Source organism: Syngnathus scovelli, chromosome 12 (genome assembly GCF_024217435.2).
Source record: "Syngnathus scovelli strain Florida chromosome 12, RoL_Ssco_1.2, whole genome shotgun sequence".
NCBI lineage: Eukaryota > Metazoa > Chordata > Actinopteri > Syngnathiformes > Syngnathidae > Syngnathus > Syngnathus scovelli.
Genome location: NC_090858.1, coordinates 2,095,835 through 2,118,894, shown reverse-complemented (window position 1 = coordinate 2,118,894; position 23,060 = coordinate 2,095,835). Strand labels below are relative to the sequence as shown.

Genomic DNA, 23,060 nt, shown 5'->3' with positions numbered 1-23,060 from the left:
TGGTGGGAACAGTAAATGCAGCATTAACCTATGAAATAGGCCACTTGGAATCACTGGAAATTCAAGTATAGCCTAATGTCAACTTTATTTTGTCATTTTATGACATTTACTTCTATTTATAACAGAGTTTCACAATAGGGTTACTAACACCTTAAAATTGCAACTGTGTAGAAATAAAAACTTGTCTTTTGTCTCTTTTGAACAATTTTTTTTTAATGGGATCATACCCAAATTGCCCATACAGTGAACTCAGCCCAGGTCATTCATTTGCGCGTCCAGTGAATAATTAAAAAGGAAGAGGCATGAAAAAATAAAACACTAATTTGACCATGGGCCGTGCAGTGCGTCGCGGTGGTGACGTCAGCAGTGACCTACTACGTTTACGTCTCAGCAACCGTGCCCCCCCCCCCCTCCCATCGCATTTAATCGTTTTGGGGGTCCACACGGGGCGCGCAAGTGTATAAAAGGGACAACAGAAGACAACACAACACAACACAGCAGCACAACAAGAGAAAGGACGACAGCAAGCCAAAGAGGATTCCTGCGCATTTACTCCACTTTCCTTCCTTCTACGGCACATGTAAGACTTTTGCACCACTTTTCCTGAATTTTGTATTTGTTCTCAATGTTCTCGTGTTGAACACTCAAAAGGTGAATTCCACATTTCCAAAGATAAAATATTTTTTTTACGTGGATTTATATAGTTTTGGGATTATGGTGGTTTTCGAATGGTCGTCCGAAGTCGGCTTCTTGCGTAATTACGCAGTGGATGCGCCGTGCGTTCTCTCTATTTTACGATGTTGATCAGCTATTAAGATGATTTTTAAAGCACAATAAGTTTTTGTATTTACGGCTAACAAGTTTTGGGTTTTTTTTTGTTGGGTCATTTTTGGTTGAATCGTGGTGCCGCAATAAACAAGGCAAATCAAAAATAATTTTGCTTGCAACGCTCGTAACGCTAAAATGGATTTGAATCACATTGGTTTAATGTATTTCCTCTGCTCTCATGTGGAAGTTGTCCTGTGCGCAATTACGCATTTTTTTTTTCTCGTTTTGCAAGATTTACCATCTTTTAAAATGCGTTTTATGGAAAATTATAAGTCAGTTAAGAAACATCAAATCCGAAATGTAGTATCTAGATGCAGATTGGTGACAAAATCTACTGAATTTGCCTTTTAACAAAATGTAATTATTTATTTTTTGTCTTTTTATGCATGATTGTTGGGTGAATTCATGCCCAATCCTCATTTGAATTTTATTCTGTGCGTAAACACGCTTGGGTGCCCCCACCCAAACCGAAAAGACCCTTGACACGTCATTAATGACTTGCAAGAGCGAGATTACCGTAGTGTGCATTTTGTCATTTTATCCAAAAGGAATACTGCAACTTACATTTTGGATCCCAGTAGAATGAAGTTCCCTTTGTCTTCAGGTGTAAAGCGATGTCACAACGTAGCGGCCCCCAGCTTCTTCTCCTCCTTGCCCTCTTCAGTGTGCTCTACTCCCGGACTCTCAGTCTGCCCTATGCATCCATGAGGTCAGAACATGGCTCCAATTCTATCTGCATCTTTGTTGTCATCTCGATTTCCAAGTCATAATAAAGGTTAAGAACGTAATTGAAAGAGGCATTAAGATTCGGAGCGATACATGCTTGGTATTTTGTTGATTTGATTAGGAGTCATTTGATTTAAATGCATTCGAATGATTTTTGTCTCATGCAGACCAACGAGACATGCAGATGGTCTTTTCACCAGCGGCTACAGCAAACTTCTGGGACAGCTCTCAGCCAGGAGATACTTGGAGTCTCTGATTGGGAAGCGAGTCAAGTAGGTGGATGCTCCTATATTATTCTTGTTGAGAAAATATTGTCATAAAAGGGCTTAATCATTTAGTTTGAATATGGTCACATTTATCATTGGACTACTTTTTTTTTTTTTTTTTTGCAAATACAACTTATGTGAGTAGGTCCAGTGACATTTGCAATGATAAGAGCAGACTTTCCTGATGATGCATATTGTTAAAGGTTAAGCGATGCCATGAGTGCCTGCTTGCACGTTGTTGCGCAGCCAGCAGGGGCGGAGGACGACGAGCGAGCGAGCGAGCTTAATGCCTTATCACTTCTGTCCTTCTCTTGTCTTACTCTACCGTGTCACCAGTGACGAGCTGATGGACGAGCCGGTCAAGCGCCACTCGGACGCCATCTTCACAGACAACTACAGCCGCTTCCGCAAACAGATGGCCGTCAAGAAGTACCTCAACTCGGTCTTAACAGGGAAGAGGAGGTAAGGGTTGCTAAGCAGTGATTCTTTCTTATACCACTAGAGGGAGCCCTAACAGCACCACGCTTTGATGAACGCTGATTTAGACCACACATCATGTAATGGATAAATCTTTTTTATTCCTCAACAGTCTAGAAAATGCCGGCACGAGCGACCAGGAAGAGTCCAGGGACGACCCCGACACCTTCCAGGAGAACTACGACGATATTAACGTCGACCACCTGCTGAACAACCTCCAGCTGGTACGCACACGTAAAAACAACTCCCGCATCTTCTAAAGTCAACTGTCTAAACGGTTTCTTTGTTTTTGCTAACCCAGCCGCTTTGAGAAGAGGTCCCGACGTCTGGAGTCAATGTGGCGAAAATATCCGTTCCAGCAACAACAACAACAAAAACTGCAGCATTCACCCAAAGAGCCCAGCAAGGAAGACACACGTTCAGTGTGGTTCTTATCTAGTTTTCCTCACTTAACACACGTATTAGACCACCAGGGATTTAAAAAACGAGAAAAGTTTGGACGTGGATTCTTTCCATCATTTTGAAATGAAGTTTTATGCCAACACTGACTTATATTTGGAGCTAATAATACTTCCCATCAATCATCAATGTTCCCAAAAAGCATTCTGCATTTGCGGAAAATTTTAGATTAATCTTGGTCTCATTATTTTTTATATCACAAAAATTTGCCATTTGAATAGGGGTGTGTAAACCTTTTACATGTGCTGTATCGGTGAGCAACGTTACAGAAAAAAAAAAATTGTAACCAATGCTGTTGATGTACATTGGGTGGTGGTCTAATACATTTGTTAAGCACTGTATATATGTTTACAATTTTTATCTTTTATTAATGCTTTCACACATGAACATTGACACAAAATTGCCCCAGACCTTTTCTTTTAAATAGTAACAACTAAACAATTAATATCCATACTTTCTTCTCCAATAAATACCTACTGACACCTTCGCATTTGGCAGTTATTTACAATTTGGGCCAGTCCCACTTGCAGTTATGTGACACTGCACAGATTGAAACACCATCATATTTGGACTTTTAAGAACTCCCCGGAATTCCAAGTAATCCGTTTTCTTGGAACATATTGGTCAACCATTTTGTTCACATTATGAACGGACATACCTTGATTCAATTCCAACTACGTCCGACTGGCTAACGGACTGATGCTGAGGAGGCGAAGAAATAACGTGATTGATTTTCCAATGGACCCCAGATGCATTTAATCACTTTCTACTATTGCACTTGTAGAGCAAACACAGTCCTAACCATGCATGGAACTGCCTATAGCATAATATCATGACGACGACAACGAACATGTACTAATGTATGTACGGTATGTATGTGCGCCACTCACCAAATAAAAGATGTCCCTTTTATTTTTCAACGCTGAGTCCTTTGGTCTGCCTCATTGTTTCACCACCACTGGGGAGAAAAAGAGAAATTTCATCAGACAAAATGCCAAAAAACACCAAAAACAAAAGTCAAAACATCATTAGAAAAGTCAATATCATGAAATGTACAAGAAAAAAGTCCATTTTTATTCAGAAAAAGAATTTTTTTTCAAAAGAAATCATGACACCAAAATCATTTTAAAAAATGCAATATTATTTGGAGTGAAATCACCTCCTTTGTTGAGTTTGTTCAATGAACAACTTGCACTGTATCCAACAAATAACATTGCTGTATTATTCAACTAATATAAAACAATAAACCGGATACGTATTTATGGTCGATGTACTCAGGCCATGTATCCAAATGAGGTAATAATGACAAGAATGTCAAGCCGGATGTGCCCAAATTTTCCTTTTGCTGCAAGACCAGTCAAATGATTCCTCCGCAGTGTTTTTGTGACTCATTTAGTTTATAAGTGTCACATGGAAGCAAATATTTGACTCATAAATGTCAACAAGGAACGTTCTGCAGGGCCGCACGCTGACTTGTTTCGATAATTGCAACCAGACGAAGCGTCCCTCTTATAATAGACGCGCGACTGATTTCTGCTGACTCGGCACAATAATAAAAAAAAAATATGATCAATACTATAGGGTGGATATATTTTAAAATCAATTGTATAGTTTGTCAACACATGATTTATACTTTAAAAATTAAGGAGGCTTTGGGGAAAAAAGTCTCACGATTTCTGCTTTTTTTCTGAGAACAAATCAAAATTGTTGATAATGTCCTCTGCTATGTGTGGCTGTCATTATTTATCCATATGTTGCCTGTGCGCGCGTGTGTGTGCATACGTGTGTCCGCTTTTCAGTACATACGTAATTACTGTCTGTTATGTGGAGTGGCTCTACTCATGAACTCATCACTGATGATCTTAATGGACCAAACAGGGTAAAAATAGACAGCAGAGAGAGGGCTCGAGCTGTTCGAAACTACGTGAGTCAGTTTCTCCAACAACCCCATAAAAAAAAATTCAAAAAAATATTACAGCATTTTCAAAATGGCTTTCTACAGTATTACACTAAAAAAAAAACAATTACACAATTAAACAGAATGTAAAGTTTTAAACAGTTTGTGCATCGTGAATACTCAATGGGCATTGTGCTGCTCATTTGATGTGTGGCTTAGCCACTCGTATAAAAGAATATATGCCTTCCTGTATTGTATGCTGAGCTCTGTCTGAATGTGTTGCTATTATTTGTGATCACATATATAGTCTGTTTAAAGACTTAAGAAGTGCAACTAGCTGTTTATGCTAATTTCATAAACTCATTCATGGCATTTTGCATTATGATAAATGGAGCAAATTGCAGTTAAATATTTTTTGTGTAAACTTCAAGTATGAATGAGAATAAGGTTGAAACCACATTTTTTTAAAAGAATTAGTGTCTCAAAATTTCTTAAAAATTGTGATTGTAGGAAATTTGAGGACGAGCCTATTTATTAGCGCACACTTTGTGTGAGTCAGTGCAGCAGGCGATCAATAACACGGGCAGATAAATGATACCCAGTTGCAGAGGGACTAAAAGGCCACAGTGGCAATTCATCAGCAGCCTCCACTCTGACGTTTTTTAAACTTGAAAAAAAAAAAGTAACTTTCAGGGAAATAGTATGAATGACTCAGGCCAAATGGAAGTGAAGATTTTCTCTCCAGTCATAAAATAAAGGATTTCATTTGACACTTGAAGTCATCCCAACTTGCTTGTTACTTTTATAAACACAAAAAGAGCAAAGTTTTGACTGTATAAGTTTGAGCCCAAATGAGATTAGTTCTATCATAGCCAATTGGTTGACCGGATCACCAGAAAGGTTATGCAATGTTTTTAACATAATGAAAGACAGGCAAACAAGAAGTTCTGTAAAACTTTTATGAGGAAACGGCAATACAAACAGTATATAAATATTTACAATTTTTCAAGTGAACATTTATTTAAAACAAACTTGCTCCATTTATATATATATAGAAAAAACTCTAAATATTTACAATCAATATAAAACATTATTAAAATGTCCAACTTTAAAGTGTCACAATTTTCTTCAGTCATCTTTTTTTGGTCAAGACGGTGTGCTCAGAATGCATTGTTTTTTAACCACCAGCTCATTTAGAAACAACTTTTGGGAAATCACTCTACTTTGGCAAGAGGAGACAAACGAAAAATCACCTCTAACCTCATCACAACCTCCTGATGTTCCTCTTGCTCTGTGCGCTGCCAGGAAGGAGGGACTGGGAGCTGCCGGAAGGTGAGAAGCGAGAGCGGCACTGCACCACACGACAAGGGGTGGAGCCGTGGAAGGCTTCTTGGCAGCGGGTGCAAAAGTCAAATTGGCAGGAGGGCCGCATGCACGTGGCTCGCTGGGCGTCGGGTGAGTGTGTGGCGGGCGAGCCGCACTGCCTGCACGACCGCAGAGACTGGTGCTGCTTCAAGGTGCTGGCAGCCTGTGGGAAGAGATGGGAAAGTATGGCAGTTAAAACCATGCACTGCCTGAGAAAAGACAAATCATTGTCATTAAAATGTGGACTAAGCTTTAATTTAATAGGCCTTATGAGCTAAAGAATATCTGAACCAAAATATGACTTTGGTTTTAATGAGGGAAGGAGCGTTTACTCAGGGAGCTTAGTCATACAGAAAATAAATATAGTTTTACCGCCCTCTAGTGGCATACACGCGTAATTACTCGCAGTTCTGGAATCACTATTTATTGTGCAATACAATTTTTAAAAACAGAGTTGAAGATTCAATTCAATCTGTTCACCCCCCCCCCCAAAAAAGTCAATTTAGGAATTACAATCATTTTTGGTATTCCATTTTGTTTACCACGAGGTCTCCCAATAATTTTGTCTGCTTTCAAATCCATAGCAGGGAACTGACCTGAAGGTACTCGTTGAAGCGAGAACACTGCGAATTTGATTGGTTGTTTCTCTGTACAGTGGCGTTGCGTCTGCTGACAGAGGATGCTGTTGCTGATGATGGCGTGTTTGGAGAGGCCACTTTTTGCACGCAGGACAGAACCATCCGTGATACGACCGCATCCCTCGTAAGACCGGAACTCTTCAGCGTCACAGAGCTTAACGACTCCTAAAATGAGAAAAGAAAAATGGGCATTTTTTAAATTACTTTTGTGTATTTAATTACCTATTATGGAAGCTTTTTAGTAGCCATGAATGGAAGGAATATGTTTTTTAACAGTGCTTGTATGTGCACGCACTCACCTGAAGAACCTTTTCGGCTTGCCGGCACCTCTGAAGAGCAGCGCTGTCTTCGCGTATGATCTTCCGCCACGTTCTGCTCACCTTCTTGCAACTGCGGGCGGGCAAACAAACTGTGTTGATATCTTACGGCCTCACAAACCCGATGTCCGCCAGAAAACAACTCCTTTGTGCTTCTACCTGATGAGGTCCATGTCCCCCAGCAAGGCCAGGATGTTGGCCAGGATGATTCTCATATTCTTGGACAGAAGGGACGAGAACACATCCACGAACTCGAGGCCCATGCGGCCGCCGATCACCTGGTGCAGCAGATGATCCTCGGCCACCTTGGAGATGACGCTCCAGTCGTACCTGAGATGACAAACGACAGCAACAAAATCATTAAAGATTGCAAACTTCCAACATTTTTTAGAAGCCAACCTCCATATTTTTGCACTCAGGTCAAACCCTAACCCTACCATAAAAGTAATGCACCAATCAGCATCTGCTGGCTCTTGCTGCCAAGGAACGAGCTTTATTAAAGACCGTTCCTTGCAGTGTCTTATGTAAAATTAGTGATTTGCTGCCATCTTACAGCATCTACCCATTTAATACACTGGGGCATCAATTACTTGCGCAATTAGCTCCCAATTCAGTACCTCTTATTCTTGCTGTAACTCTTGGCGAGCTCTTGACACGCTGCCTGCTGAAATTTGACGATGGGCAGGTTGGTGCTGTCGTAGTGGTCCAAGGGGGTGGAAGACAAGGAGTACGTGACTGGTTTCCGCCTGTAGGAGTCCGCAGGTGTGGAAGCAATCCCCAAGAACGCGGGGCAACCAGAAACTATGTTCTCTTCACATCGGGGGGACTGTTTTGGTGTCACAGTTGGAGGTGGGAGGGGCATTAAAAATGTAGATTTTTTTTCCTGACTGCGAGTTACACCTTCCTCAAAATGGCTGTTGTACAGGGACAAGTAGCCGCTGTCCTCTAGCGACTCATCAAAGGTATTCTCGTGCTCTTTGGCGGTCTGGTTCTCTTTGTCTTGGGCCACGCCGAGAGAGTCGTTATGCGGGAACAACACTTTGGACACCTTTTCAGCAAGGGGCTTGAGGGGGATGGGATCCTTGATAGGTGAATCTTTTCCATGGAGGCCTAAGGGTTTCTCTGGAGAACCCATCTCAACGTTGGGCTTGGGTTTGGCCTTAGCCATGTCGTAACGTGGGCACTTCATGTTGGCTTCGGCACGGTTGAGCACACAAACTGTAGACACAAAAGCGAGGGTTGGAACTCAGAATTGAGCATTTCAAAATCTCACTTAAAATGCTAAAAGATTATTCAGTTTCAGGGGCAAAAGGAATTTAATCATTTTTTTTCCTTTGGGTATGATTTGCTAACAGATCACATTTCATAAAAGCAATGAAACTTTTGTGCTTTTGTTCTAGTTCTGAATGTCCTGCAGCTCAGTGCATGGGGAAACAGGACCACCCCAAAACTATCAACGATTAGAACTACAAGTTATGAAAGTATTATGTAATTGCTAGACGGACAGACTCTTTTTTTAAGCTAAGCTAAATTTTCTGTACGCAGACCGAGCATGAGGAGGTTAACCCCCAAAATAGGTTGTAGGCAAGCTAACTCAGCTACCCCAAACATGTATAAATTGGCAACTAACAATATATTGATACCAAGTTGTTGCCACACCCGGTATTGAAAGTGGTCATCCATTCTTTTGTTCCAATTTCGACCGAAACCATTTTGACGCGAGAGAGATTTGGCGGGTCCCAGCCATTTCAGAGCTAAACCGACTCATTCAATAGGCACACATGAAGAGATTAAAAATAACGTACAGTCTTATTAAATACATCCTTGAGGGGCAGAAACTACAATAAAATCACATTATTGGCTTTATGGTCAGAAGAATTTACTCCAACGGATCGATAGTTTTCCTTGCATTACTTGACACACACGTTATAGTAGATGAGAACTAAAGTGACTTACCTGAACGTTTCTTCCAGTTTCCGCACAGCTTGCCTTCGTTGCTGCTCAGTTAGTTGGTCGGCTGCGTTTTAGTGTATTAAAATAATAATTAGAAGAGGTTCAGTGCTCATAAAAGTCGTCTGCTCATCGCCTTTCCGTTTCGAAGTCTGCTGCGAGAAGGCGCAAAAAACATTCAAAGAGGAGCGGGCGGTTCACCATTTAAATCGACGGCCAATCAACGGCGGCGGAAGTGCGCGGGGGCGGAAATTGTAGGAAGATGGTAACACGCGCATGCGCGGCGAAGCGCGGTTGCTTCGCCTTTTAAAACAAGGACCAATAGAGAGCGACGAGTGGAAGCGGGTTTACGAAGGACGGCGAAATTTTACGGAGCATGCGCAGTGGGCAGTTACTCTGCACGTTACCGTTTCTAAGATGAAACATTTAACAAATACAAATATCATATAACAATCAATATAAGAATCCATTCGTTCAGAACAAGTACAATGAAAAGGAGGAAAATTGAAAAAAAAATCATATGGAATAAAAATAATTAATGTTACGTCTTTATTGAGGGTGAACCTCAGTTACAAAACATTTAAAAATATTTTAATAATTATAGTGTGTTGCATTATCGTATGTAGGTACAATTTGGTAAGAATCTATAGAACTTGTATTTAGTTGATTTAAACATTACCTTACTCTTAGTTGGCAGCAGAGGGCAGCAATGCGAGCGACAAAAAACAAGAAATTAAAAAATAAAACAATTGTAGAAGTTGTTCTCGGCGATGCAATGTTTTTTTTAGAACAAAATTGGATATATAGTAGTATATTTTTCTCGATCAAAGAGAATGTTACTACGGCGCATGCGCCTAGTTTTCAATATGGCTGCGCCCTTCTGCAAGGTGGTGTTTTGAATTTTTGGACGAAGCTTGTCAGTCTGGAACATGTACGAAAGAAATTTGCATCATCGTCATGAACTATCACAATCTCCGGTGACCTATATTGAAATTTAAACGTTCCTTTTTTTTCTAAATTGCTCGTTTATCTGCAGTTTGTAGCACGTTCTCTTTGACAATGCCAGCACGCCATTCTGTATTTAGTTCTCTTAATGTGCAACTTTATTTATTGAATGTTCTGCCGCTATTCTACTTACTGCAAAGAATGCACATAATCCTGATTGAAGGGACTGTTTCTGATATGGAGTAGAGACACCAATTATTCAGTCATGTTTTTCAGAATAGCTATTCACCTTCTACCTAAACAAAAGACGTCTGCCTTTAACTTGCTCACGTGTGCGTTTAGAAATCATTCAAGTGTAATTAAATATGCTAAGTTTCATAATCACTGCATCAGAACCGCAAGAACCTTTCACACTACCAGCCGGCTGAAGGTAGCCAAGTTATTATCCCTCGATGAACTATTCTCCAGGACGTCACTGCTGGACTACCTGAAACAGATAGACTCGGAGTATAGTGACTGCTTGAGAGTGGTCAACAGTGATGAGCAGGAGCAGAGCAGTGCGGAGGAGCTGAGAGCCAAGAGGACCAAAGTGGCCCTCCTGGCTCCCCTCATTCAGACCATCAGGGAGTTGGATATCAAGCAGAAGGAGATGAGCGAGACGGAGGAGCTTCTCAATGGTGAGACCGTCTTCTCGGGAAGTGAGAAAGCCATTGTATGATGATGGGTGTTCCTACAGATGAAGATCTACGAGAACTGGCTGAGCAGGAGAGGGAAGTCTGTTTGCAAAACATCCGTGACCTTAGGCAGACGGTATTTAATTAACTGTTTTCTTCTATAATTAAAAAAAACATGTTTTTCCTGTAATTTAGGATTTTATTTGCAACTTTGTGAGCCACACAGAATGTTGACGCATCCTAATATAACCATTACATTTAAATCAGAAGTCAAGTATAGATTAGTTCTGGCCCCTTCATTTCTATTACAGGGGGTTCTAGAATGTGAGATAACACTTAAGCTTTCAGAGTTCTGCATTTTAATTCACTCTGCCCCACCGTTTCAGATATTACATCTTTTGATCAAAGAGGAGGAAGATGAACTCAGCGACCTCGTGTTGGAAGTGACAGCAGGAGTTGGCGGACAGGAAGCCATGCTGTTCACCGCTGAGGTTTGCCTTAATTTAAAAAAATAATACATGTGTAGTGTGGCATGATGTGCATTTGGCATCAGGGCCTTCTATACTAGGAATATAACTTACAGGAAAATGCTGACATCATTGAGGTGATTAGATTTTTTTTTTCCACCCGTGTGAAGCTGTTCGACATGTATGAAGGCTTCGCTCGGTACAACGGCTGGTCCTTTGACGTCCTGGAGCACATGAACAGTGACATAGGTCAGTTAGTGGACATATGAATGAATGAAAGAAATCTTACAAAATGCTTGAATATTGTTCCTCACTTGTGCCTAGGTGGACTGCGCCACGCCTCGGCGAGCATCAGTGGCCGTCAGAGCTACAGGAGGATGAAGTTCGAAGGCGGCGTTCACCGTGTCCAGCGGGTCCCCAAGACGGAAAAACAGGGCCGCATGCACACCAGCACTATGACTGTGGTTGTGCTGCCTCAACCCACTGAGGTAGAAAGTTTGGAAGAAAATGATTTTCAAAAATAGAATTCTTGTGTCAGATGCCTTGTATGTATGTCACCCACCTGCTTCTTTTGTTGTGTTCCTCTTCAGATCTCCTTCACAATAAACCCAAAGGACCTGAAGATCGAAACAAAGCGGGCAAGCGGCGCGGGGGGTCAACATGTCAACACCACAGACAGCGCTGTCAGAATTGTGCACCTGCCCACTGGTACAAACACATTCTGGAGCTTGGCCCCTTGACAAGATATGACCTTCCCTTTGACTGTAAATGCTTCTTTGCTGTCCAAGGTGTTGTGGCAGAGTGCCAGCAGGAGCGCTCTCAGATAAAAAACAAGGAGAAGGCCATGAAAGCTTTGCGGGCAAAACTCTACGGCATGAAGCTGGAGGAGGAGACCAGCAAGCGCTATAATCAGCGCAAAGTGCAGGTACACACTGCTTCAAGTATGTTTGTCTCTCGGTTTGTAAATGTGCTATGTTTCATCCCTGCACTTTCTCCACAGATTGGCACCAAAGGAAGATCTGAGAAAATACGTACGTACAATTTTGCCCAGGATCGCATCACGGATCACCGGATTGGTATGACGCTGCACAACGTTGAGACGTTCCTGCTGGGAGAGGATCTGCTGGATGAGATGAACTCCTCCCTCCAAGAATTCTCCAACCAGGAAGAGCTCATGGAACTTCTGGAGCAAAACGGCCATAAGGAAGAATGAATAAATATGGAAGTTGAATGATGTTAATAGTCCAAGCATTCATATTACAATGCAATAAAAGCATATTCTGTATCTCCAGCTCCAAATTATTATTTTTTATTTTGTGCTGAAAACAAAAATAACACGCCCTTGTGTTTCATTACACAAAATATATGTAAATGCAGAAAAAAGTCTTAAATGACAAGTAAAACAGCGTTCTTCAATGTTTTAGCTGCCTTGTAGCTCTTTTGGCTAAACGACTACGTTACCCAGAATCCCCCGCGATATTCCAAGGACGATTAATCGAGCGCAACGCTAATCGCTCGATCGTGCGCTCGCCTTCTCGCCCACTATCACTCACGGTCCAATTTTTTTCCCTTCCCACGGACTCCTTCCTTCCTGTTTCGTTCTCCGTCCCCCATTAGCTAGCTCGAGGAGCTTTCGCTTCAGTGCGACAACATTACGTCATTTAACGAATCGTTTGATTTATATGTCGTTTTTTTTTTAAGCCACACAAAAACTCCTCATCCCGTTTAAAGTCAACCTTTTTTTTTCCTCACCGACTTCACGTCATCTGAGATGCTTGCTTTCTTTTAGGTTTTGACGAGATCGGTGGCTGACAAAAGCCTGGGCTGTCAGATGTTGGACGCCACGGAGCCGATGAAGCGTTTCCCCCCTCCGACCGACCGTTTGTGGTGAAAGTGGTCAAGTTTGACGGGGGAGGGTTAACGGTTATTTTTGGAGCCTTTCGAGCTGGGAGGAAGGAGTCGGGGGCAAACGGAGGAGGTGGACGAGGACCCCTGCTGGAGAAGCACCATCACCGGGTTGCCTGGAGGAGGACAACACTACAGTAGAGTGTGATGGCAAACGAGCCGATCATCCTAAATGTCTACGATATGGTGAGAAAACCTATTTATTTCAAAATGGATCAATCCTCTTAATGTGTTACACTCTGAGAAAGTGTATTTTTCACGCACTCGTGTGCGACTAGACTCATAATCTAAAATCAATTAAAGCAGAGCCAAATCAACTATAACCTCGCCTTAGTGTACTCAAACTTTGTACCACCTCTACACAATGCCATTTTCTAATAATTTATTTTGTGTATTTGGGATCACACCAAAATATCCTTCTTCAATTTGAAAACCATATAAAAGTTGACCTATCCCACCTGCTTTTTACTGAATTAAAAGAGGCAAAACACACTTAAACTTACCAAAAGCCTTTTCAAAATATATTTTGGTGTCTTTTCTCACTCTTGCTTGCACAGTTTTCCAAAGAAGACCCAAAGTGTGCTCGCTTCAAGCGGTCACTCCCAGTTGAGGTCAACGATAGAACTGAAACATAAAACAGGAGAGTGTCAAACACCAAACCATTTAATTCCATTTGTCACTAGCTCAATGCTAACATATATTCTACAAACAAGCTAACATAAATTAGAATTTTAGTTTTGCTCAAGTCTCTTAGTGAGAGTACAAAGCCTAATTTAATGACTCGAGTAATTGAATTTGAAACGGGTTAGCAAAAAGCATTAAATTGCGTGAATGGTGCTTTCGACACACAGGGACTTCAAACTGTAGCGTTAGTGAACCATAAATGTTTCCTCATAGAAGCGTTTTTTTTTTTTTTTGCAACCGGGTGATGCTGGCAGAGTCACCGCGTGGTCATCATGCAAAGAGGGGAGGGGGGGCGGAGTCGGGCACTCGAGTATTGATGAATCATTGATTGACATACTGGTGGACTCTTCTGCAGCAGGCGTGGGGATGGGGGCAGGGTCTTTGTGTTGCAAGGCCTCAGAATGGTCACGCTGGCCTTGTGTTTCATCTGCTAACAAGGTTGTTGGTTGTCAACATTACACAGTTGCATCTCGATTTGTATTTGGATTTGTCAAGACAGTGCGGAGGGAGGCCCCTCGTGTTCCTTCCTTCCCTTCAGTTTTGTCATTCTTCCGCCCCTCGCGCTTCTTTTTACTTCCTCTCAGCTTTTGCATCTGTCTCGGCTTTTATTCGAAGAGAATTTTGAGTGGACTTTCAAGTATGCTTTGTATTTATTTTACTTGATGCCATTTAATGACACGATATGAATATTTGACATGATTTCATTACTGGAAGGCACTTTGGCTGAGTCAGTATTCTTCCAAAGAAAACATCTCGTCAAAACGCCTCATTCATTTTTCCATTTGAGGATCAATAGTGTCACATGACTTTCCGTATCATCACACCAAGAGAGAAGTCCACCTTGAAGCTCATCCGTCCCCCGCCGCCGCCGCCAGCCCGCCTCGGTCGGCTAAGTGCATTTCCTGTTTTGGCCCCGTGAGTGCTTTAGTGCAGCGTCTGCCATCCTTTACTGAGGAACCAAGGAACATATTTTAGATTACAAACATCTCACAGCACAGCAAATTAAAATCTTACAAAAAGTAAAGTAGGCGGTAGCTTGATTTAGGAGTATGTGTGTGTCTGTGTGTGTCAACGCACAGTTGCATTGTAGCAAGCAGGCAGCAGGTTTTAACAAGCTCTGAGATAAGAGTCTTATGTCACGACAAGCGCGAGGAGGACACGAAGCAGCATTTCTTTTGTCGCCTCGTTGCGTCGCCTGTGCTACAAATGCACGTCCGACAGACGGAGAGTCTCGTATTAACATTCTTAGCAATTAAAGAAGCTGTGATACACTTAGACATGAAAGTAATTTTCCCATGAGGTTTTTCTAATTCACCGCATACACAAAATGTCACGTTTTTTTTTTCTGTCTTAATTTTTGTTCTAAGTGTTTTCACATGACCACATCTGCGTTCATGTGAATATTTTCAAGCGGTATGGAAAAACGAATTTCGGTGCTCACAAAATCACTTGTTTATATTGAGTTCCAAAAATTTAATTTAATAACCTGCAACATAACAAATGAATTTTACCCCATTTTTTTGTGTGTTTCTTAAGTATTGGATCAACGAATTTACCAGCACGCTCGGCATCGGCGTCTTCCACTCAGGGATCGAGATCTACGGCCGAGGTGAGCTCATCTGCTGACGCCGTGCCTCGCCACTGAAAGCTTTTCAAAACGTGTGTGTTGTTGTTGTAGAGTTTGCCTACGGGGGCCACCCGTACCCCTTCTCAGGGATCTTTGAAATCACACCAGGTGAAGCCACCGAGCTGGGCGACACTTTTAAATTCAAGTAAGTCGTTTCAAACTCTTCCTAGTCTCGCATTTAGCCCGCAGTGTGCGTGCGTGTCCCATTACTTCTGCTCTAATTGATGTTCCCTGAGGTGTTTGACAGAGATCTTTGCTGCCTACTGATCCACAATAATCAAATAGAGTGGGATTGACGCTAAGACAGTTGTTAATAATTTGTAAAAAAAAAAAAAAATCAATGTGTGTAGAAGAAAAGTATCATCCATGTTTTGACTCATCTTTGAGTCATGATACCATGTATGATGATGACGTGTGCAGACAAGCCATCGTCCTGGGCACCACTGACTTCACCGAGGACGACGTGGAGCGCATCATGGAGGAAATGGGCAAAGAGTACAAAGGCAACGCTTACCACCTCATGCACAAGAACTGTAACCACTTCTCCTCGGCCTTGTCAGAGGTACGGCATCTACACGCAACACACACATGCTCGGGTGGGTGGCTGTCTTTGCATTCCACGTAATTAGTACAGTGAAGGAAAACAAAAGGCCTGAAAGCGCCACTTGTTTGCTTAATGTCGTGAGGTTGAATAGAATCCATTTTCGATTTAAGTCCAATGTTCCCATAGGAAATCATTGTGCTGCTTTATATTGGGGGGGGGGGGGGGGGGGGATAGCAAATGATTGCCGCACTTCTCCAATGCAGCAACTTAAGTGTCCACTGTGTGAGGTCGAAATCGGCTTATCCTGCTCTGACTAATGAGCAGGGAGTCTTACAGTTAGTCCCGACGCTGAGATGGGGATTAAAATGGAACGATACAAGCCTAGGCATGCACAGCCAGCTGGCACACACACACAGAAATACACACGTACGTACACGCTTGGACGCTTCAGTTGTCGCAATGGAGAAGTGAGGCAAACGTTGGCCTTTTTTTTCCAATATTCTTTGAAAGCATCGTGATGTAAGTTGATGTGAATGTCCTTGTTTTGTTGTGCACTTTGGAAACAAAAAAGAAATCTAATTCTGACGGTCAGATAAGACTTTTTGTTGGGTTGCTTTTTTTTTTTAATAGCTTTTTGCATTTTCTTGTTAATTTTTTGTTGGAAACATACAAACAGATTACATAACGATGTATTCTTTAGCCTCTGCAAAAAAAGAACTAAATTGGTGGATATTGGTTGTTTTTGTGTGTTATCAGAAATGTGTAGTATTTGTTTTTCTGCCCCCTGGTGGCCATATTGCACGCATCAGCGATAGAAGCTTAATGTACATTGAACATGGAATTTTTTTTCATTATAACATACTGTCGCTGTCCCACTCACCATCTCTTCTTCGTCCTCCTTCTTGTTCAGATCCTGTGCGGCCGCGAGATCCCGCGCTGGGTGAACCGTCTGGCCTACTTCAGCTCTTGCGTGCCCTTTCTACAGAGCTGCCTGCCCAAAGAGTGGCTGACGCCGGCCGCCCTGCAGTCCAGCGTCAGCCAGGAGCTGCACGCCAGCAGCGAGCCGGAGGAGGCCGAGGACGCCGCCGCCTCCGCCTCGTTGGCGGCCGTGGCGCCGTCCTCGTCGACCACCCGCCACCAGCCGCGGCGGTAGAAACCCCGGCCTGACCATAAGACACTTCACAATGACGTCATTTTTACTTCCGGGTGGCAGAAACTCTGAAAGCACCGCTCGTATTGTTTACTTGATGGCCTGTCATGATTTCAGTTCAGGTCAGGGCTAGGTAATGAATTTTCTGCCAACTGGAAGTATCTGGGCTCCTGTTGTTTACAAACATCAAACGGTCTCTTTCTCGTTTTAATCCTCACCAGCCACATAAGGACTCGACCATCTAGGTTGAAAGGTGCTTCTGCCTGTTTCAGGTAATCCGAGCCAAACGTCCCCATGTGGACTTTGTCGATTTTCTTTTTTTTCTTAAAGGACTGATCCTTTTTTGTCATCATTTCAAGACCGAAGGAGAATGACTTGTTTTATAGTAGCAACAACCTGCCGTGGTGCCTTCGAGCTGGCTCGCCAGGAAGAGCAACCCAACTTCTTATTTGATTTTCTTTTTCTTCAAACACTGAGCACAGCAACACCTCCTGAGGTTTTAATAACATCTGATTTTAGTTGTCAGACTTTAAATGGATGGGACTGCACAGCTTTTTCTTTTATTGGAGTTTTCTACCTTTTCCTCTTTTTCAATATAAACTCAGGACCTCGAAAAGGTTTTGGTCATTATTTTCCAACAAACACCAAGAAATCAGGTTTGTTGCTTTTTAGTGCAGTTGTCACTATTCCCACACAGTGGCAGTTTTTTATGAAAATTAAAAAATGTATAGCTTTTGCTGACAGTGAGTTCTATTTTCTTGCACCTGAACATTGCTACATATGGAAAGCCATATCTATATTATAATCCTAAAATCTTAGTAGTAGGCCAAATGGCAGTAGTAATATAAAAACATGACTAAGATGCAAATGCTTTTTTTTCTGCCATTGCCATGAGCTGTTCCAAATTGAAAATATTTTTGCTTACTGTGAAGAACATACAAAAACATTTGCAGTGAGATGATTTATCATCTATCTCAAATCGGTGTACATTAATTAGATAAATCAAGTAAAAAAAAACAAGTAAAATCCAAAAATACATTCATGTCGCTATAAGCGCCCTCTGTTGGCTGGTATCTAACTGCAGCTTGTATAGTCATGTCCCCTTAATTATTAACCACATCTAATGATTGATTATCATGTTATAAAGAGCAATATATTACTCAATTTAATAGTGTGCTCTTACATACCGCACCCCCTCCCTATTCTGGCCTCCTACTCTCTGGGCACAAACTTTAATTTTATTGGCTTGACGGGTTGGAACTTCCAGTTAAAGTCCAGAGGAATCTAAAAAGGACGACGATATGGACGTCAGAGGCAGGAAAGGCAACGTGATTGAACGTGAACTTACCATCGTGTCCTTGCACGTCTCCACGTTGTAGCTCAGCAGCAGGCGGACCAGGACCATTTTCACGGTGAGGAGAGCGTAGCGCATTCCAACGCAGTTGCGAGGGCCCAGGCCAAAGGGCATGTAGGCGTAGGGGTGAATTTCTTCACCGCTATCTTTGCTGAACCTGACCCGTGTCAAGGGTTGGGCGATAAACATTCACGATTATGTCATTATGTGAGGCAATACTGTAAAAATAAGCGTGAGGTTACCGCTCTGGTCGGAAGCTATTGGGGTCCTTCCAATAGCGGGGGTCCTTGTGGACCAGCGACACGGGAACGGTGACCAGGGTCCCCTTGCAGATGGTGAACCCGCCGAGTTCCACGGTCTTTTTGCACGCCCGTTCGAGCCGAGGCGCCGGCGGGATGATGCGTAATGATTCGTTAATCACGTTGTCCAGGTACTCCATACCCTGAAGTGTCTCATATGAAATGGAACCCTTTAAAGTGGACACATGGAAATTATTGTTAACAAAAGATTGTGGTAGCCTTAAAATTTTTTTAGTTAGTCTACATCTTTGGGAACGTTGTCGTCAATCTCCTGTTGCAGGATCCTCATGGCTTCCGGGTGGGTGACGATGTTGTACAGGATGTAGGAGAGAGTGGTGGCGGTGGTCTCAAAGCCTCCAAAGATGAAAGTGAAAGCTTGCGACAGGATCTCCTTTTCCGTCAAACCTACGACGATCACAAGAGGAAACAGAAGTCCTGCTTGGCTGTACATTCAAACCTAAAATGTCAATTTGAGTAGATTTTTTTTTTGGATGACCGGTACCTTTACTCGGCTGTTCATGTTCGCTGGTTATTTCCGAGTCTTGTATTTCGTGCTGGATCATCACTTGCAGAAAGTCCGCGTGAGTCTGCGTGAATTAATTCATAATAATTATTTCTGACCTACAAAATACTTTAATATATTTGAAGTTTTCCTCATGGGAAAAAAAAAAGTTGCAAGATTACGTGAAACATTTACCGACTCTTCAGCACGATGTTGGTCTTTAATCTTCTTAATGATGTTAAAGAAAAAATCGGTGCTGGCTTTGGGCATAATGTCGTAGTTTAGCAAGTTGAACAGCTTTTCTAAAGCGGGGAAAACCACTGCAAGAGGATAGCATGATGAATATTTGACATTTACACACTGGAAAGTTGATCGCTGGCATTCCGTGCTCTACGTACGCAGAAACATGATTGGCCAAAAAGCGAAGTTGAGAATTTTCTTGAGGTGAATGACGAGGGGGTCGTTCGGCCGGTTGATGGAGTCGGTGTCCACGCTGAAAGAGGCGCTGGTCACCACGTCCAAACTATATGGCCCGAATAATCTACAACACAGAAGACAACATTCTGAGGAGGATGAAAAAATAATAATGTGGCTGCTGACCACCAAGTCCCAAAAAAATCTGCCAACACATACTAAGATATGTCAATAGAGTCGTGATTTTGCAAGAAAATGATGTCATTGCTACACACTGTTTGATGTCGACGGGCTCACTCAAGTCCTGTTTGGACAGATTCTCGACCAGTCGCTCTGTGGAACGAGTGACCAGCGGGAACACCTTAAAAAAAACAGTAATAAAGTCACATAAATGGAGTAGTCAAATTTGGAAGAATGCATACCTGCTTCAGTCTTCCGCTTGTGAAGCATGGTGACACAGAGCTGCGGATCCTTTTCCATCTTTCATCTTTAACGGTTGTGATGGAATCAGCAAACGCGCCAAACACAAGAGTGTCCTGTGTCCAAATTATGCATGTGCACAGATTGAACATTAACAGTGATTAAATATATGTATTTAGGGGACCTTCAGCAGGTGATTTGTTGTCATACAGTTGGGCCTGCTTTTCATCTGTGCGTGGCTTACCCTGCGATTGGTGAAGGTAGTGTAGCAATCCTTCACCATCACCGCCTTGATGATCTCGGGATCCGTCACCATCAACACCGGAGTTCGGCCTTCAAACATCCTGTACAGAAAGATCGCCAACTCAGGGTTACACTTGCATCATTTTAATGTGCTACTTCAGTTATGTAACATCGCCTACCCCCATACATCTCCGTATTTGGTGTGACACTCCTGATCAGCAACCAGTAAGCCCTACTTGGAATTCCGCCAGAAATGATGTCATCAGATTGCATGGATGAAAAGCAGTAAAGTGGATCATTTGCCATAGTTCTTACCCACCTTTCTCAAAACCAACATTGTGCCGACAAAGGGAAGTGGCCTCGGTCCTGGTATTCCCAATTTTTTGAAGTGTCCATAGGGCCACACACCATACCTACACACAAAAAGTATTACGTAATATAGATGCAAAAAAAAGAACACTCTTAAAATGATTTTTAGGTCCATGTACAGTATGTTTATGTAGATATAAATAGTAGCATACTCACAGTAGAAGCAATGCGAAAAATAGAGCAATTAAAGTCCAGGTTGTGGCCGAAAACAACTCAAAAGGGAACATTGTGCCTGTTGTGAAATCCAAGCCCGAATGGATAAACAAGGAAGTACCAGGACGCTTTCACCGGACGGGCAGGGAACGAGTAGAAACGCCGGGCACTAAATTTCCTGCGTTTAGGGGACGGTAATTGTCTTAACTCCGCCCTTTCTTGCAATTTAATTAATTCCGTTTCCATTTTTAATATTTTGCACACAGAGATATACGCTTGAACGCCAACATCGGACCTTTAAATCTAAGCTGGAATGTCACAAATAAGGAAAGACGCAATAATCGAACGCACACTTGTGAACCCATAAGAGGGTTCAAGTTCAACTAAGGATTTATCTGAAATTTCAGTCCATAAAACACCAAACAGAAAATCATTAGAAAAAATACATTTTGTTATCTGTCCCTTCATAAACGTTTCAATTATTTTTCACGGTTGGGTAACGAGCAAAAAATAAATAAAATACAATAAAAAAATAAACGCTCACACTGAAGTTTGAGCATTCTCACGCGCCGTAAAGCAACCCGGAAGTAAACGCTCATATGCAACACTTTCACGCTCACCGTCCCAAGATCGGGTTTTTAATTTATCCTGCTGATCTCATCTAGTTTACTAAAAAGTGAGGGTAAGGTGAACACATCGCTTGTCGCTTGTTGTTATAAAAACTAATCTTGTCATCAAATCTACAGCTAAGATTGCTAGTCAGTTAGCACGTTAGCATTTCATGGTAGCAACAGCCTTATTTTGTCACTCAACTCCATTCGTCACGTATTTTTGTTTTGTTTTCATTGCACTTTGGTTCCTTACGTAAAGTGTAATAAATGCATAGATATTTAGCTAAGAGAACAAAGAGTGTAAAGAACTCAATGTCACGCATGAAGGACGAATAATGTAGGAGGGCCAGCCACTTTTTGTGCACGCTCTTCCCCAGCATGCTTTGCAGCAGCTTTTGGAAATAGTTATAAATAGTTGTTCACTTTATGAGTATCGATTAGAGGTCGCCATCCACGCGTTAACAGTATATCTGTGACCTTGAGTATATGTTGCCTGATCTGTTCATTGAACTTCAAATCACATTTCTACTTTCTATGTGCCAACAGAGAAGCAAGCGTGCACCATGTTCCTCACTCTGGCTTTGCTGCGTAAGGGCATCCCAGGCAAGCAGTGGATCGGCAAATACCGGCGTCCACGTCTCGTCACGTGGCAGATGAAGCGCAACATGCTGAAGCACCTGGAGCGCGAGGCCGAAAACGAGTACTGGCTCAGTCGACCCTACATGACGGCGGAGCAGGAGTTTGGACACTCCGCCGAGCGACGGGCTCTTAAGTGGCAGAATATCAAGGAGACCCAGTTCAATAATTTCCCCAAGCACAAGACGGTCACCGATCACCTCGCTCACCTCGACATTTCCAGGAACTGGGTATCTTAATGCTTCAGATACGGAGAGACTTTTCCACACGTCGTCGTTACATGTATTATTTGTCATTTATATATAAAACTCTTTTGAAATACTGCAATTGGATTTGTGATTTTTTTTTTCTTATGTAACAGTGGGGCTAATTTAAATATTTAAGAGCGAGCATACTGTTTTTTTTTTCACACAACCTAACAACATACCAATCTCTAAATGGACGTAATTGTATAAACTATAACACCAGACAGTGGCTAGAACAACTCGAGCCAAAAGTGTGAACATCTTCAGACACTTGAGTTATTAATAACACTGTTGTTGTGCTTCCTGTCCAGCATATTTCCGAAGCCAAAGTTCGTCCCCCTCTAGCTGGAAGGGCAGCTTCACCTATCTGGTCTTCATTTTTAATGAGTTTATCACCTTTTTGGTGCATTGAGCCCTGCTGGTTTCCATGGCAACCACCACAGTCCACTCTTTGCACCTTAATGTCGTCTTCCGAGGGCCATACAAAAACCATCTGAAGAGAATAACTTTATTGTTAGCTTTGTCAATCCAAAATATGTCCAATTGCAGAATTACTTTTCAGTTTGTTTGTTTGATCACGATAATCATCGTGATTAAATTTGTTTTGATACATCATACTTATTTAAGGAAGGATGCTCCGCAAATGTGGTATTAAATTGATTTACATTTCAGAGGTTGTAGTTTGTAATTTAAGAGTTAAATTAGGACTTTGTCTTAGTAGTAGTATCTCTAACTACTTAAGCAGTGTGTGATCGCAGTGCTGCCTTAAGATACGAGTTTAATTCATTACGTGACCACGTTCTTACCCCAAAACACTTGAAAGATTTTTCCCCGAATAAATAAATGCCATTTCAGTAAACTGATCTGCAAAGCTCACCCACAATTGCGCACACGC

At 42.1% G+C, this 23,060-nt stretch overlaps 6 protein-coding genes across 9 annotated transcripts; 4 read left to right on the top strand and 2 right to left on the bottom strand.

The window, feature by feature from the left end:
• The first annotated feature begins 434 nt into the window (after nucleotides 1–434).
• vip (vasoactive intestinal peptide) lies at nucleotides 435–3,676 on the top strand. The gene is made up of 6 exons (XM_049735949.2): nucleotides 435–580; nucleotides 1,433–1,537; nucleotides 1,722–1,826; nucleotides 2,157–2,282; nucleotides 2,410–2,521; nucleotides 2,599–3,676. Coding segments are annotated over exons 1-6 (459 nt in total). The 5' UTR covers nucleotides 435–578; the 3' UTR covers nucleotides 2,608–3,676.
• Nucleotides 3,677–5,598: 1,922 nt separating this feature from the next.
• fbxo5 (F-box protein 5) lies at nucleotides 5,599–9,316 on the bottom strand. The gene is made up of 6 exons (XM_049735933.2): nucleotides 8,930–9,316; nucleotides 7,591–8,191; nucleotides 7,133–7,303; nucleotides 6,956–7,046; nucleotides 6,615–6,821; nucleotides 5,599–6,181 (listed from the first exon to the last, which is right to left on the bottom strand). Exons 2-6 carry the CDS (start codon nucleotides 8,160–8,162, stop codon nucleotides 5,918–5,920), a joined length of 1,305 nt encoding a protein of 434 aa, XP_049591890.1. The 5' UTR covers nucleotides 8,163–8,191; nucleotides 8,930–9,316; the 3' UTR covers nucleotides 5,599–5,917.
• A 452-nt stretch (nucleotides 9,317–9,768) lies between these two features.
• Nucleotides 9,769–12,294, top strand: mtrf1l (mitochondrial translational release factor 1-like). 3 transcript variants are annotated; one of them, XM_049735937.2, is made up of 9 exons: nucleotides 9,769–9,900; nucleotides 10,337–10,545; nucleotides 10,605–10,678; nucleotides 10,929–11,033; nucleotides 11,180–11,258; nucleotides 11,334–11,497; nucleotides 11,600–11,717; nucleotides 11,798–11,934; nucleotides 12,010–12,294. In XM_049735937.2, exons 1-9 carry the CDS (start codon nucleotides 9,881–9,883, stop codon nucleotides 12,220–12,222), a joined length of 1,119 nt encoding a protein of 372 aa, XP_049591894.1. In that variant the 5' UTR covers nucleotides 9,769–9,880; the 3' UTR covers nucleotides 12,223–12,294. The 3 variants fall into 3 exon arrangements, with proteins under 3 accessions (XP_049591894.1, XP_049591893.1, XP_049591895.1); XM_049735938.1 differs by having other exon boundaries at nucleotides 9,771–9,854; XM_049735936.1 differs by having other exon boundaries at nucleotides 9,770–10,545.
• A 242-nt stretch (nucleotides 12,295–12,536) lies between these two features.
• desi2 (desumoylating isopeptidase 2) lies at nucleotides 12,537–17,662 on the top strand. Its single transcript, XM_049735948.2, has 5 exons — nucleotides 12,537–13,100; nucleotides 15,135–15,207; nucleotides 15,277–15,370; nucleotides 15,646–15,787; nucleotides 16,680–17,662. The coding sequence occupies exons 1-5, from the start codon at nucleotides 13,062–13,064 to the stop codon at nucleotides 16,920–16,922; spliced, it is 591 nt and encodes a 196-aa protein (XP_049591905.1). The 5' UTR covers nucleotides 12,537–13,061; the 3' UTR covers nucleotides 16,923–17,662.
• Nucleotides 17,663–17,865: 203 nt separating this feature from the next.
• Nucleotides 17,866–20,909, bottom strand: LOC125978516 (cytochrome P450 3A40). 2 transcript variants are annotated; one of them, XM_049735922.2, is made up of 13 exons: nucleotides 20,677–20,909; nucleotides 20,471–20,564; nucleotides 20,331–20,383; nucleotides 20,153–20,252; nucleotides 19,911–20,024; nucleotides 19,764–19,849; nucleotides 19,473–19,615; nucleotides 19,270–19,394; nucleotides 19,075–19,159; nucleotides 18,817–18,977; nucleotides 18,516–18,742; nucleotides 18,268–18,430; nucleotides 17,866–18,203 (listed from the first exon to the last, which is right to left on the bottom strand). In XM_049735922.2, the coding sequence occupies exons 1-13, from the start codon at nucleotides 20,745–20,747 to the stop codon at nucleotides 18,132–18,134; spliced, it is 1,494 nt and encodes a 497-aa protein (XP_049591879.1). In that variant the 5' UTR covers nucleotides 20,748–20,909; the 3' UTR covers nucleotides 17,866–18,131. The 2 variants fall into 2 exon arrangements, with proteins under 2 accessions (XP_049591879.1, XP_049591880.1); XM_049735923.1 differs by lacking the exon at nucleotides 20,677–20,909 and having other exon boundaries at nucleotides 20,331–20,386.
• A 294-nt stretch (nucleotides 20,910–21,203) lies between these two features.
• mrpl57 (mitochondrial ribosomal protein L57) lies at nucleotides 21,204–22,247 on the top strand. The gene is made up of 2 exons (XM_049735950.1): nucleotides 21,204–21,355; nucleotides 21,831–22,247. The coding sequence occupies exon 2, from the start codon at nucleotides 21,848–21,850 to the stop codon at nucleotides 22,157–22,159; it is 312 nt and encodes a 103-aa protein (XP_049591907.1). The 5' UTR covers nucleotides 21,204–21,355; nucleotides 21,831–21,847; the 3' UTR covers nucleotides 22,160–22,247.
• Nucleotides 22,248–23,060: the final 813 nt, after the last annotated feature.

What these genes read in the sequence shown, in the direction of transcription:
- vip (XM_049735949.2), top strand. An exon ending in CTGCCCTATGCATCCATGAG is followed by an intron (nt 1,538 to 1,721) that starts GTCAGAACATGG and finishes TGTCTCATGCAG; the next exon opens with ACCAACGAGACATGCAGATG. An exon ending in CTGATTGGGAAGCGAGTCAA is followed by an intron (nt 1,827 to 2,156) that starts GTAGGTGGATGC and finishes CCGTGTCACCAG; the next exon opens with TGACGAGCTGATGGACGAGC.
- fbxo5 (XM_049735933.2), bottom strand. Translation starts at nt 8,162, where the DNA reads ATGAAGTGCCCACGTTACGACATGGCTAAGGCCAAACCCAAGCCCAAC. An exon ending in AGTTACAGCAAGAATAAGAG is followed by an intron (nt 7,304 to 7,590) that starts GTACTGAATTGG and finishes TTGTCATCTCAG; the next exon opens with GTACGACTGGAGCGTCATCT. An exon ending in AAGCCGAAAAGGTTCTTCAG is followed by an intron (nt 6,822 to 6,955) that starts GTGAGTGCGTGC and finishes TTCTCATTTTAG; the next exon opens with GAGTCGTTAAGCTCTGTGAC.
- mtrf1l (XM_049735936.1), top strand. Translation starts at nt 10,134, where the DNA reads ATGTTTTTCAGAATAGCTATTCACCTTCTACCTAAACAAAAGACGTCT. An exon ending in TGCTGCCTCAACCCACTGAG is followed by an intron (nt 11,498 to 11,599) that starts GTAGAAAGTTTG and finishes GTTCCTCTTCAG; the next exon opens with ATCTCCTTCACAATAAACCC. An exon ending in AATTGTGCACCTGCCCACTG is followed by an intron (nt 11,718 to 11,797) that starts GTACAAACACAT and finishes TTGCTGTCCAAG; the next exon opens with GTGTTGTGGCAGAGTGCCAG.
- desi2 (XM_049735948.2), top strand. Translation starts at nt 13,062, where the DNA reads ATGGCAAACGAGCCGATCATCCTAAATGTCTACGATATG. An exon ending in GATCGAGATCTACGGCCGAG is followed by an intron (nt 15,208 to 15,276) that starts GTGAGCTCATCT and finishes TTGTTGTTGTAG; the next exon opens with AGTTTGCCTACGGGGGCCAC. An exon ending in TCTCCTCGGCCTTGTCAGAG is followed by an intron (nt 15,788 to 16,679) that starts GTACGGCATCTA and finishes CTTCTTGTTCAG; the next exon opens with ATCCTGTGCGGCCGCGAGAT.
- LOC125978516 (XM_049735922.2), bottom strand. Translation starts at nt 20,747, where the DNA reads ATGTTCCCTTTTGAGTTGTTTTCGGCCACAACCTGGACTTTAATTGCT. An exon ending in TTTTTCGCATTGCTTCTACT is followed by an intron (nt 20,565 to 20,676) that starts GTGAGTATGCTA and finishes TTTTGTGTGTAG; the next exon opens with GTATGGTGTGTGGCCCTATG. An exon ending in ACATGAACAGCCGAGTAAAG is followed by an intron (nt 18,978 to 19,074) that starts GTACCGGTCATC and finishes TGATCGTCGTAG; the next exon opens with GTTTGACGGAAAAGGAGATC.
- mrpl57 (XM_049735950.1), top strand. Translation starts at nt 21,848, where the DNA reads ATGTTCCTCACTCTGGCTTTGCTGCGTAAGGGCATCCCAGGCAAGCAG.